The 12392-nt window shown below is 23.5% G+C and overlaps 2 protein-coding genes across 2 annotated transcripts in view; one reads left to right on the top strand and one right to left on the bottom strand.

Moving 5' to 3' along the window:
• Window positions 1-12392, top strand: part of LOC126895959 (uncharacterized) — a 98689-nt gene that overhangs the window by 53144 nt on the left and 33153 nt on the right. The window lies entirely within an intron of this gene.
• Window positions 2203-11231, bottom strand: LOC126895802 (farnesol dehydrogenase-like). Its single transcript, XM_050668045.1, has 6 exons — window positions 10974-11231; window positions 10731-10896; window positions 9587-9716; window positions 7010-7142; window positions 6304-6438; window positions 2203-2526 (listed from the first exon to the last, which is right to left on the bottom strand). The coding sequence occupies exons 1-6, from the start codon at window positions 11103-11105 to the stop codon at window positions 2485-2487; spliced, it is 738 nt and encodes a 245-aa protein (XP_050524002.1). The 5' UTR covers window positions 11106-11231; the 3' UTR covers window positions 2203-2484.

The raw sequence follows: 12392 nt of genomic DNA, 5'->3' as shown, positions 1-12392 counted from the left end.
TTCATTTCAATATTCCATTAATAATTTGCAACAGAAATGCAAAGTTATAATTTAAATTATAAAAATTTAATTATAATTATAACTAATTATTAGTTCATTTTGCATTTTCCTTTTTTTAGTTTCAAACAAGTCTAATTCGGTTTGGATTTTGTCACGGTATGCCTATTTATATATCTGTCCAAAAAAATTCTCAGCTTTCACTAGACCAATTTTCTTTATCTTTACGTCAAAAAAGATTGATTTTAAACTATTGAAACCTATTAGTACCAGAATTAGAAATACCCTTAAGTTTTAAAAATTAAAATATATATCTCATAATTATAATACCGTAAAAAACGGCATTTTCTTTTCTTTTTTCTACATTTTAAAATTTGGTTTAGTTTATTTTCGAGTTTTTCTGTACTCAAGTTCAAAAAGAGCTCAAAAAATATATCCACACTTACAAAAAAAGTCCAACTCAATTTTTGAAAAATTTCCGTATTGTCCGACAATTTTTAATCTATATAAAATTAATTATTTTTTAGAGTACTAAAAAATGCCTTTTTTTTTCTTTAAGTTATTTGGCTTTTAAGTTAAAAAACCACAAATTTTCTGTAAAAATTCGTGAATTTTTCATTTTGCTATAACTCTATCTATAATAAACTAACCAAACCTTTTGGTGTAATTTTTATGAAGAAATTAATTTCAGGAAAGGTTTGAAAGAGACCACTCACGCATATAAAATTCAACAAATATGTCAAACATGTTTATATTGTCAAAAAAATATAGAAAAACACATTGGCTAGAGTATTATATGAGTTTCTTATACATCATATTCCAGTAAGACAGTAATTGATTGTTTAACGGAAGAGTATAGGTTAAACGATTACAGAAATTTCCAATGAATATTGTATGATAAAACAAATAATTTAAGAAGTCTTTCATATGTGAATGAAATTTTAAAAAACAAAGCTATTGTTAAATTACAAACATACAAACTATTATAAAATTTAACAGATTTGCATTGAAATGTCTTTATGATAGCGATGCTAATCACTGTCAGATAAAATATATATTTGTTCCAAGTATGCCACTTCTCCGCAATGCTGCTTTTTTATTTTTATCTAATAATATGAACAAAATAAATACCTATTTAAAGATTGAATCAGAATGAACAGAGCCACTCAGAATTATAAGAAGATTTTAGCATTTTATTCTAACTGTATTTTCATAAAAAAATTTTCTTTCAATCCAACCCAACAAAAAACTTTTGTGATTATTTAGTTCCATTTGTAGTTTTATTTGTTTTACAAATATCCATTTATACATTTATATTTAAATATAAAATTATTTTATATTATAAAATTTTTAATTATAATGTCATTGATTAATATTGGTTGAAGATAATAGCTGTCATAGATATTACAACGAGAATGTTATGGAATGATATAACACGTCATCACTTAGATTTTATCACATCTTTTCTTAAACTTTTTAATGAAACATTAAGTTAAAATTAAATCTGTAAGCACTCAAAACTTGATAGCTGTAGATTTTTAAATAAGATTTTTCATTAAAGTTGACAGCTATTATTTCTGGAAAATTCCAGTTATAAAAGTAAAACATGATTCAACGATAAAATGTAATTTAAAAATATAAATTATTCATACAATGATTGATCATAATTTTAGAATTTACATTTAATCAACTGTAATTTTGTGTTATTTGTTTAAAGACTTCAAATTTATTTTCAAATTTATTTATTTTAATCACAAATTACATTTTTATTCGATAATTAGCTAATAATTATTATTTGGAAAATAACGTTTTTTATAATTGAATTAATTAATTAGCAATATAATAAACATTTTATAAAATAAGGAAGGTGCATAATAAAAGACATTAATTTAAAATACTTTGAATATTTAATGTTAAGCTATTATGTATAAAAAAATACTGCATATGAAATAATTTCTCACATTTATAAGAAATACAAACGTATAGAACGCTATACTTAAAATAAAATATAAATTTTGAAATATGATGTAATACCTCAAAATATAATCATATCTACAAGTACTATGTATATTATGGATTTGTCACCTATATTAAATTTTGTAAGGATTTAGAACATTATTAAAAGACCTCTCTTGATATAAATTACCAAGGAAATTATGTTTAGAATATAAAAAGTTGACGGAGAATAATAAGGACAACAACCTATTTTTTTTTTTTTTTTTTTGAAAACTTTAATAATTCTACCATAATAATTAAAATACAAAGCAATGAAAATTTCGCTCATAATATTAGAAAAAAAATATGCTTAATTGGTTAAATTTTCAATAGATTACTTATTACAAAAAAAGATCATTTTATAATAATTCATCACATGATGATGTCTAGATTATCTGTCTGTTTACCTAATTTTCTAAATATATGTGTATTTTGTTGAAATATCCAAAATCGTTTGATAATATTTTCTTAATATTATTAATTGTATAATATTTAATAGCAAGAACCGACGGGATGGACTATGACTTCAGATATCTGGAAAATAAAAAAATAATTTTTAAATATTCATATTATATACACATATATATATATATATATACCACAAATAATTCCATGATGTTTTGACAAATCTAAGGATTTTTTAAATTAATACCCACTCCATTAAAACTCTTGTATCTCGATAAGTACTTATTCTAAAGTTGTTATCGACCCTTTAGATGTTTTTGTAAAGAAAATGCCAAAAAATGCCTGTTTTAATATTTTGAAAAATTAAAAAAAGTGTTTTTTTATAGACATTTATAAAATATATACTTTTAACATAGTCCAAAACTATATAAATAATTTAAAAAACAACTCAAATTATTCAGTAGAAAGGTTAATAATTTGTCAAAACATTGTGTACATAAAGGTAATCCTTATTTTTCAACTTTTTAATATTTAATGCAGGTATCTGACATTTTATTCTACGAAATAAATAGTTTTGATGAAGATTTAGAGCTTTTGATTTGCTCTTTCCCGTTCTTCAAAGGAGTTAAAAATTGATAATGAGGAATAAAAGCGTATATTTTTAAATATTCTAAAAAGAAAAAATTGAATGAAATTTGTATTGCAGTAAATTAAGTTGATAACAAAAAAGGTGTTTTTAATTTTTTCATAGAATTGACTCTTTAATGTAAAACTTCTACGAACGATTTAATTCAAATTTTTTGATAACCATTCACTTTTTAGAGAAAATATTAATTTTACTATGATGTGTTTTTTTTGTCTGTTACCACTTTTTCTCAGCACTCACGGAATCGTTTTCTTTCAACAATATGTCAAAAAATCACAAATTGTATCTAGTCATAAACATTACCCTCAAAAATTAAAAAATATCCCTCATTCCCCGTAAATGTGGGAAATCTCAAAAAAAAATTACAAATTTAATAATCGTTAATTTTCAAAATTTTGAAAATATTTTTTTACTTAAAACTGCCATATTTTTTTAAAAATTACCAAATCAATATAAGTTTTTTTTTTTTATTTATGAAGTATTAACCTATTATTTTGTACATTTTTTTTATAAATTTGACCTTTTATAAGTATTATTCCAAAAATTTTTATTATTTCATCAACATTTTTCGAAATAATACAGCTAAAAAATGATTATTTTGAAATATATAGTGTCCCACCGTGATATACTAATTTTAAAATTTGTTTATACAGTCAAATTACAAAAACATGATGAAACACTCAATATATACAAAATATATATATATTTATAAATATAGAGTGACTTATTAAAGAAAAGATTTTCTTGGAAACAATTGAAAATTTTTAGTTTTTGTAAAGGAAAATATTGTTTGATTCAAAAAACTTCAATAAGTAGAAGTAGTAGTTAAATAATTTTTTTTTATCCCTTCAATGATAAAAAATTTTAACATTATTTTCTTAAAGGAGATTTTTACTTTAACCTTGATAATGTGATAGAAAAAAAAATTACAAACAAATTTGTTCTTATAATTTTTATTATTATTATTAATCAGTATAAAATTTTAGCCAACATATTGTATTACTTTAAATAATTTCAAATATAAAATCACCCAAGGTAGAAATCTTTGTTATGCTAATTTTGAGGTAATAACCAACCACTGAATTAGTAAATTTTTTTTCTTATGAATATATTAATTTAAAAATTATGAAATATTTTCGTAACAAAATAATTATAATCAAATTTTTTACCTAACCTTAATCAAAGTTATGATTTTATAAATTAATAATATTGACTAGAGTGATGAAATATTTATCGGGCAATGTTAAAAGTTTAAGTTTAATAAGATGTTAAATGATTGTGAATTATTAATTACTATTATAAACAAAATTAATTGAAAATTATTAGTTTTTAATGGTATTTATTTACGTTACAGGTCAGAGAAAACGCTTCAAATAATAACGGTAAGTTAAATATATTAATATCAAAAGTTATGTAAAGTTTGGAAATTACGTGATATTTAAATTTTGTATATTATAAATACTATAATTATGCCTGTATCACCTATTCGATCGACCTTGTGCAAAATGTACAAAAGCAAATTAGCCACCCCTAAAATTTTCAATCGATGGCTTTTAGTCTGTTGTCTTTTTCATTACTCGTTTTGTTATAATTTTAGAAAATGACAAACATTTACATAGAAATTTCGCTTATTCTTAAAACACTTTGTACACTAGTCAACATTGGCTCGACTTAAATGAATCATATTGTATTATATTTTAATACTAACTAACTGGTATAGCGAAGACTATGTTTTTGCGCTAAGTTTTGTGAAAATCTTGCAAAAACAATAATGAGGTGACGTAATGTTTAACAGTGAAGAAAGAAGGAAATTTTGTTGTCCATGATCAGGTCTCCTTAGGATTACTCATTTGATTTCCGTTTTTATATATTGAAGAAATAAGCTCTTGCATTATACTTATTCGAACTACTTTTTGCATTAATATTTTATAATATTTATTTATAATGCAATTAAAAATTTAAAAATATATGTATTTTTTGAAACAATATCAATAATTTCAAATTTTTAGAATAATATCTTTAATTAGATATAAAAAACACATTTTTTAAAATGAATTTCTTAATAATATTGAATCAAAAGGGGCTAAATAACAATATAGACAAACACATAAATAAATGTAAAAATCACATCAATAGCTTATATTTTATGAAAGGAGTTCAGATATCTTTCAAATTAGTGCAGTGGGGAGATTAATTACTTTCACTGCTCTTTTTACCATTTTTTTATGTTGGATGGAACCCCAAGGATCCCTTGTAAATACGACAACTAACTACATCGTAATAAAATAATTCCTTCTCTACTTTGCATTGAAGCTAAAATATATGTATAACAATATAATATATAAGGGTAATTATTTACTTTACTTCACTTAATGTTTTTAAAAAATATACACTAAAATAAAAACGTATGTTTACCAAAGTTTGATATTTTTTTATACACAATAATTTGTATAAAAATATTAATTTCTATCTTTACTACATGCCTCCTAAAATTATATTAATTTGAGTTTTTCAAATGATAGCATATTTATTTAACTGGACTATAATTACCTAGAACTAATAATTTGAATAATATATAAACTGGGAGTTAACAACTTTTATTAGTTTTTTTCATTTTTACTAGATCTAGTATTTTGATTATCATTTATAATGAACTTATCATCATTTAAAAAGTATATATTAGAGTGAAGCACGGGTATGGTAATTTTTATCATTAGACATTTCTCAACCACCCTCATCAATCAGATAATAATAACTTCTAAAACATGATTCAATACATAATTTTTCTTTTTTTAGTACTTTTTACTGCCCACTAAGAGCTTAAGCGACCTTCTCCGAAGAAAAGGTTTCTTTATCATGAATACTCCACTATGGGTAATGAGTCCATTCTCAGAGAAAGGGATGGCGACTACTATTACTAAATCATCTCACAACAAATCCTAGTCTCGAACTTGAGATAATACGTAACAGGCACTGACCCATTACCAACTCGTCTGCACCGTTCATCTACAATACATTATGTCCTATAGATATAATCCAGTTACATTTATATTATTCATAATTTTAGGGTCAAGAAAACGCGATAGAACTGAAGTTTTTAATAAAAATTATAATGCATAGAAAAATATAAAACTTTGGTAATAAAAATATTTTATTTCACTTTATATTTTTTTAAATATCGAAAAAGGCGTATTTTATAAATAACTAAGTATTTTTTATTTGAATTTATAACTAATTTTTTAAAAGCTATTAATAATTACCTGAACTGATGGTGGTACTTTTAAAACATTTACTACAATATCTCCTATGTCTTCTGGCTCGAGTATTGGTTCCTCTGGTATAGTTCTACCCGAGCCTTCAAATATTTCACTTCTGGTATATGAAGGACTTACGCACTAAAAATAAAATAAACAATAACGCTATCTAATTTATGCTATGAATGGTAAGAGAAAAATTACTTAAATTTATTCTGGTTAATGTAAATACCTCCAGTAAATTAAATATTAGAATTTTGTAATTTACGTGTTAGATATTTGGATAACAGTAAAGTTATATATAGATAACACATATCTACAGAATCTCTAATAATAGAGATCCAGTAAAAAAGAAAAGTGAAAAGAGTTCACTGATCTAAACATCGATTAGCTATCATTTTACATTAAAATAGATACATAGATACATATAGCACATGAGTCTAGATTAAAAGGGATAGTAGAGGTAGATTCCCGAGATTCATTCAAGTTTAAAAAATTTAAAATTAATTGTCTTAGAAAACTTTATTTTTCATTATTATTATTATTTTTATATCAATCTTTCCCGCGAAATTGGGCCTTTAACAGAAGAGGGCCTAACTAGGAAGATATCCAAATATGCATTTGAGTTTTCAAGTGGTGTACCAAAATTGAGAGTAATGAGAGTAATTTATAAATCGGACCTAGGTGTTTATATTTTAATGAATTTACGTACTGTTACTCGAATTTTGGATTTCTCAGCTACCAATTCTTTACGCAAACAATCCGCAATTGCTCGTACGCCATGTTTGCTTGCTCTATACATAGGTGAAGATCCAATCAGACAACCAAATCGGTGAGCAGCCAATCTATAAAATTATTGTCAAACTACATTTTCAAACTAAATATATTTAATGTACAAACTTCACACTGAAACATAGTCTGAAATTAGTTTTACTTTCATATAGTTAATAAAAGTTGTATTATAGAAATAACACACGATGAGATAAAAACTCTCATAAAAAATATTCTGTTAAGAAATATAAAAAATACGGTATGATAACCGAAATGTAACGTATATGTAAATAAAATAAATATATGTACACACACTTTACTTCAACTTTAGATTATTATATTCAGATTTAAAAAATAAAGGTCAATACTATAAATTGTTTTTCCTTTGCCAATAGGCCATAAATATACACACAAAATATCACAACTCAGTATTTACTCGCTTTTTGATATTGTTTTACTTCTAATTAATTTATTTTTATAAATTTTTGATTACCAGGTATCAAAACCTGGTGGGATACTTTGTATATAAAACAATGGTTTCGTACTTTAGTTGCTTCTTTGATAAAGATCAAAAAGTCAACGTTAAAAAAATTTCTTCTTTAGTATTTAACAATAAAAATAACCTAAGCATTTTTTTTTATCAAAATCTATCATCACAAATAAAGCTAAAAATGATTAAATCAATGAAGTCAAAACAATTTTAAAAATAAATGAAAAATACGATTATACTAATAAAATTATTGTTGACTTTATATCAATCCAGTGTAGAAATTTTTTAAATAGAGTTGGTATACTGTTGAGCGGAAGCCGACTCCAAATAATTGGGATAAAGGCCAAGAGGTTATTATGATGATAGTATACTGGTGGACTTCTTAGAAAAATTCTATATTGTGAAACTAAAATGGCCAAAATAAAGCAGGAAAATAGTTGGTAAATAATCTTCTATTAATAAATGATAATATGGAGAGAGGAGTTGAGTTTTTTCATTTTTTACCGTTCTACGAGATTTTTTTTCATACGCTCAAGACGCCAGGGCGTGACTTCCGAAATTCTTGTGACATTTTACGACATGTAAACGATTTTTTTTTTCGATTCGCAATTTTACCACGACAATCTACACATGACAAGTAAGCGCAAAACATTCGAAAATCTTAGAACCGACCAAAACTCTGGCCGATTCAAGCGTTTGAAATTGATCAAATTTTAACGAATAATAACAATTTTCTGTATGCCAATTATACATGCAAGTTCATGTGCATTTTTTATAAGGGTATCGTCTCATTGTTACACATATACATCAGGTTGAATAAAAAAAAGTCGATCTTCGAAATTTCAATGAGAACCATTTTAACTCCGTTATTTACATTAAAATAGGCATTTTGTGAAGATTTGACATTATTAAAAAATTTTTAACGGTCGCTCAACGTGTTTTTAGTGTTTTGACCGAAAGTACCCCAAAAACCGGTCACTGTTATACAATTTTTGGCCAAATATTATGATTATTATATCAAAATAAATTTTTAATGTAGAATACAAATTTTTTAGTGTCAAAATTTTAAGTCAAAAATTTATAGCGTGGATATCATAAATAGCGTCATTATTTATATTTATTATATTTCTAGTAAGTGTCAAGTAAGTTAGAAATAAAAAAAAAAAAATTTTTATGCAGTTTGGATGATATTTATGTATATTAGAAGTAGAAAAAAATTATTCACTTATCTTAAAAACGTATACCCTTTTTTTCTAAAATAAATTGTAAGCTAAAATATATGATATTCTGGAAAATATTTTTAAAAAATTTATAAATTTAATTTAAAATTATGGAAAATCAGCAAACCTATGTGAAGTCACAGGCTACTTAATTTCAATAGTAATATTTTGAATGTTTTATATTTTTATTTAAATAATTTTTTACCGTGATTTTATTTCTCGAAGTAATTATAATATTAGATAAGAAAAAATAATTTATAAATAGTTTTAATAAAATCAATTTTTGATATGAATATAATGAATCATAATAAAATTATTTGAAATCTAATACAGTTTTAATATAAACTGTAATTTATTAGTTATTTTATCATTTTATTTTTAAGATAAGTGAAATGTTATTCTATTTATAAACAAAAAACATTTTTCATCAATTTACAACCTCCAGGAGACTCTTAAAATATTAAATAATTAAAAATCATAATTTTAAAATTCAAAAATAAAGGGCACTTTAATTTTTACCATAAAACTTTCTTAACGAAAATGTTGTATATAAAAATTCATAGTTTTTATCTGTTTAAGTAAACATTTTAATACCTAGATTGTTTAATGAAAATATCATAAAATAATATCGAAGAGATGAATAAATATAAGAGAAAAACTGTTGTATGTTATATCTTCGATTATTGTAATAATCTCACGCAGTAACAGTCTACTCTAAGATCGATACCATTGCTTATAAATTAAACTATACTTGTCTAAAGTAAAGTTTGTATGTGTTTGCAAAGTTGTGGTCCTTACGAACACTTACGAGCTGATGTAAACTATGTGACCGTCGTCTATTTGGTGTCGTCTCATAGATTTGACAGCTTCGCGAGCACATATCGAAACACCAATTACATTTACTTTCATTATTAATTTCCAGTCTTCTGTTTTTCCATCTAAAATCCATTTGAGTTTTAATTAAGAGGTGATTTTACTGTCATAAAACATTGTTAAAATATAGTTCTTTAATAAATATAAATAATATCACATTCATAAATAGCAAGCTTACAGAATAGCTTACTATTTATACACAAATAGTGTAATTTTGACAAAGATTAACGAACATTCGTATTCAAATATAACATTTTTATCACTAATTACACAAGCTTTTCCATACATTACATTCGTTAAAAACTACTAATACATGTATGTAAAAATTTCACAATTTTTTTTTTAAGAATGTAAATAATTAATTTGAAATTTTGAATTTACTACCAATTAATGTTTTAAAATATAGTTTACGATCATCTATCATCTCTTGTGTATCATTTAATCGCCAAAACTATATTTACACTTCAACGATTAGTTATATAAAGCGTTCAAAGTAATTTAATTTAAATTTTTATTTATTTAATGATAACTTAACCAAGTTGAAAGTTAGTTTTCGAAATAGTTAATAAAATTTTATTATGATATATTATAATTTTACAAAGTTTATTAATTTTGTTTGTATTCTATACTCTCACGGGAGTTTATTTTGATAATAAATAAACATCTTATATTATTTATACTGATGATATAATTAAACAGTATTACAAACAGGAAAATTTAACAGTGGGTTTTATAATATGATTGTTATTATAAAAAGCGAAATCTAAAAACATACGTCCAATCAAAATTTCATTTTTATTTCCTATTAAAAACAAATTATAACAACTTTAAATTTATTTAGGAGCAATATAAATGAGCTTATATTTTTAAATTTATTTATTATTATATGGTTGATAACATCATAATTAGTCAAGACCTTTTTTTTTGTCGCTTGTCATATTAAGAATTTTGAAGTACAAACGTCTTCAGAAAATTTAAAAAACGCCCTTAAAAATAATTAGAGATGTCAAAAAGACATTCCTGCATAAAAAAATTTAAGAAAAATTATATAAACACTAATAGGCAACACAGTTATATACCAAGCATGGTATTTAATCTGCCAAGCCCCGCGTTATTTATCAGTACATCAATTCCGCGACCTGTAGTCTCTTCAATCCAATTAATTGTTTCTACTACTTGATTCTCTTCAGTTACGTCACACTGTCTATAGTGAAACTTGTATTGTTCTAATAAGTTTTTCAAATCCTTTAGATATAAGAAATTAATCGGTTAATTTTTTATTAAAGACAAATAAATGAATATTAATTAATGAAAATGATTACTTTCAATTTGTCCACTCTTCTCGCCACACCAACGACAATCATACCTTGTTTGGCTAATTCTATAGCGATTGCTCTACCAATACCTGATGATGCACCGGTAACTAAAGCCACTCTATTTTTCCACCTATTCATTTTTTGTGTTTATTTAATTGAAATTTATTGAAAAGTTAACGATTTTAAAAAGTTTTGTCTCAACCTTTTATGAAACGAATATAAACTGTGATTGTTTGATTTTAATTTCATGGACATATTAATATTTTCCTCATCAAAACATTATATTTTTTTATATACATTATGTAATCATTTTTATCAAAAAATTTGTTCTGCTTATATGTATATTTATTAATTATATCATAGACGGTGAAAAAACTTATTCAGTATATTTTCTTATAACACACAAAAAAATTAAGATACGTAACAATAATTTAAAAATAAATAATTTATATGATCCACGTCTATCACGATCATAATTTTCAATATCCAGTACAAATTTAACAAAAAGGAAAATAAAAAATTATAAAGTCGTTGGCAATCATCACACTAAAAACAAAATAAGTTTAAATCAAAATAATTCACTATAAAATTAATATCTTGTTTTTTTATTAAAAAATAACGAATGTTTTAAAAACATAATAAAATAAAAATGTAAATTTGTGTGGATCACTGTAGTCCTTGAATATAAAGTTNATAAAAATGTAAATTTGTGTGGATCACTGTAGTCCTTGAATATTAATAAAATATAAAGTTTCTCGTCATAGTTATCATAAGAGCTTAAATAAATTTGATCCGAATTGAAAGAACTTTTGATATATTATAAAAGTTTTCAATGGATTTATCTCTACTAATCTCTAATTTTGTAACAAACATTTTTAATCGTTTATCTCATGTTGAATTTTAAACAAACTATTAATTGGTTGTTAACATTGTATTATGACTGTCTAGTAGTTTTTTTTTTTAAATTGTATATTAACTATATATTATATTATAATGTATTTATAAATACATTGCACATTACATGAAAAGTATTGAGTATAATTAAAAATACACATTTAAAAAAAAAAACCCAGCACAGAGGCCATAAATAAAGGCCATAAATAATGAATAAAGGCCATATTTAAAAAAAAAATTATTCTGTTGGTAAAAATAATATTTTCATTCCTTCATCATTAATATATAATAACATCCAATAAAAAATATGTAGTTGATATTTTTGTATTGAATAATTTAGATTTAATATAATGTAAAAAAAAATGTATCATTTTTCACAGATGTAAAAAAGACAATCCATTTAGTTTTTAAATTTTTTTTTTTTTGAGAAATTGATATTTGTTACTTATGATGCTTCTCTAATGACTGATTATTTATTACTTTCCTAATCACTTTCAATAATATAAAACTTGAATTCTATTTTTCGTGAAA

The sequence above is a fragment of the Daktulosphaira vitifoliae genome, unplaced genomic scaffold (assembly GCF_025091365.1).
Source record: "Daktulosphaira vitifoliae isolate Bord-2020 unplaced genomic scaffold, ASM2509136v1 Scaffold_1, whole genome shotgun sequence".
Taxonomy (NCBI): Eukaryota; Metazoa; Arthropoda; class Insecta; order Hemiptera; family Phylloxeridae; genus Daktulosphaira; species Daktulosphaira vitifoliae.
This window is presented reverse-complemented; position numbering and strand designations above follow the sequence as displayed.

Bases quoted from the DNA above. Each gene is read 5' to 3' on its own strand.
- LOC126895802 (XM_050668045.1), bottom strand. From the start codon at position 11,105: ATGAATAGGTGGAAAAATAGAGTGGCTTTAGTTACCGGTGCATCATCA. The intron at 10,897-10,973 runs GTAATCATTTTC...TTATATCTAAAG, and splicing joins GAAGAGTGGACAAATTGAAA to GATTTGAAAAACTTATTAGA. The intron at 7,143-9,586 runs GTAAGTGTTCGT...ATAATTTTATAG, and splicing joins CACATAGTTTACATCAGCTC to ATTGGCTGCTCACCGATTTG.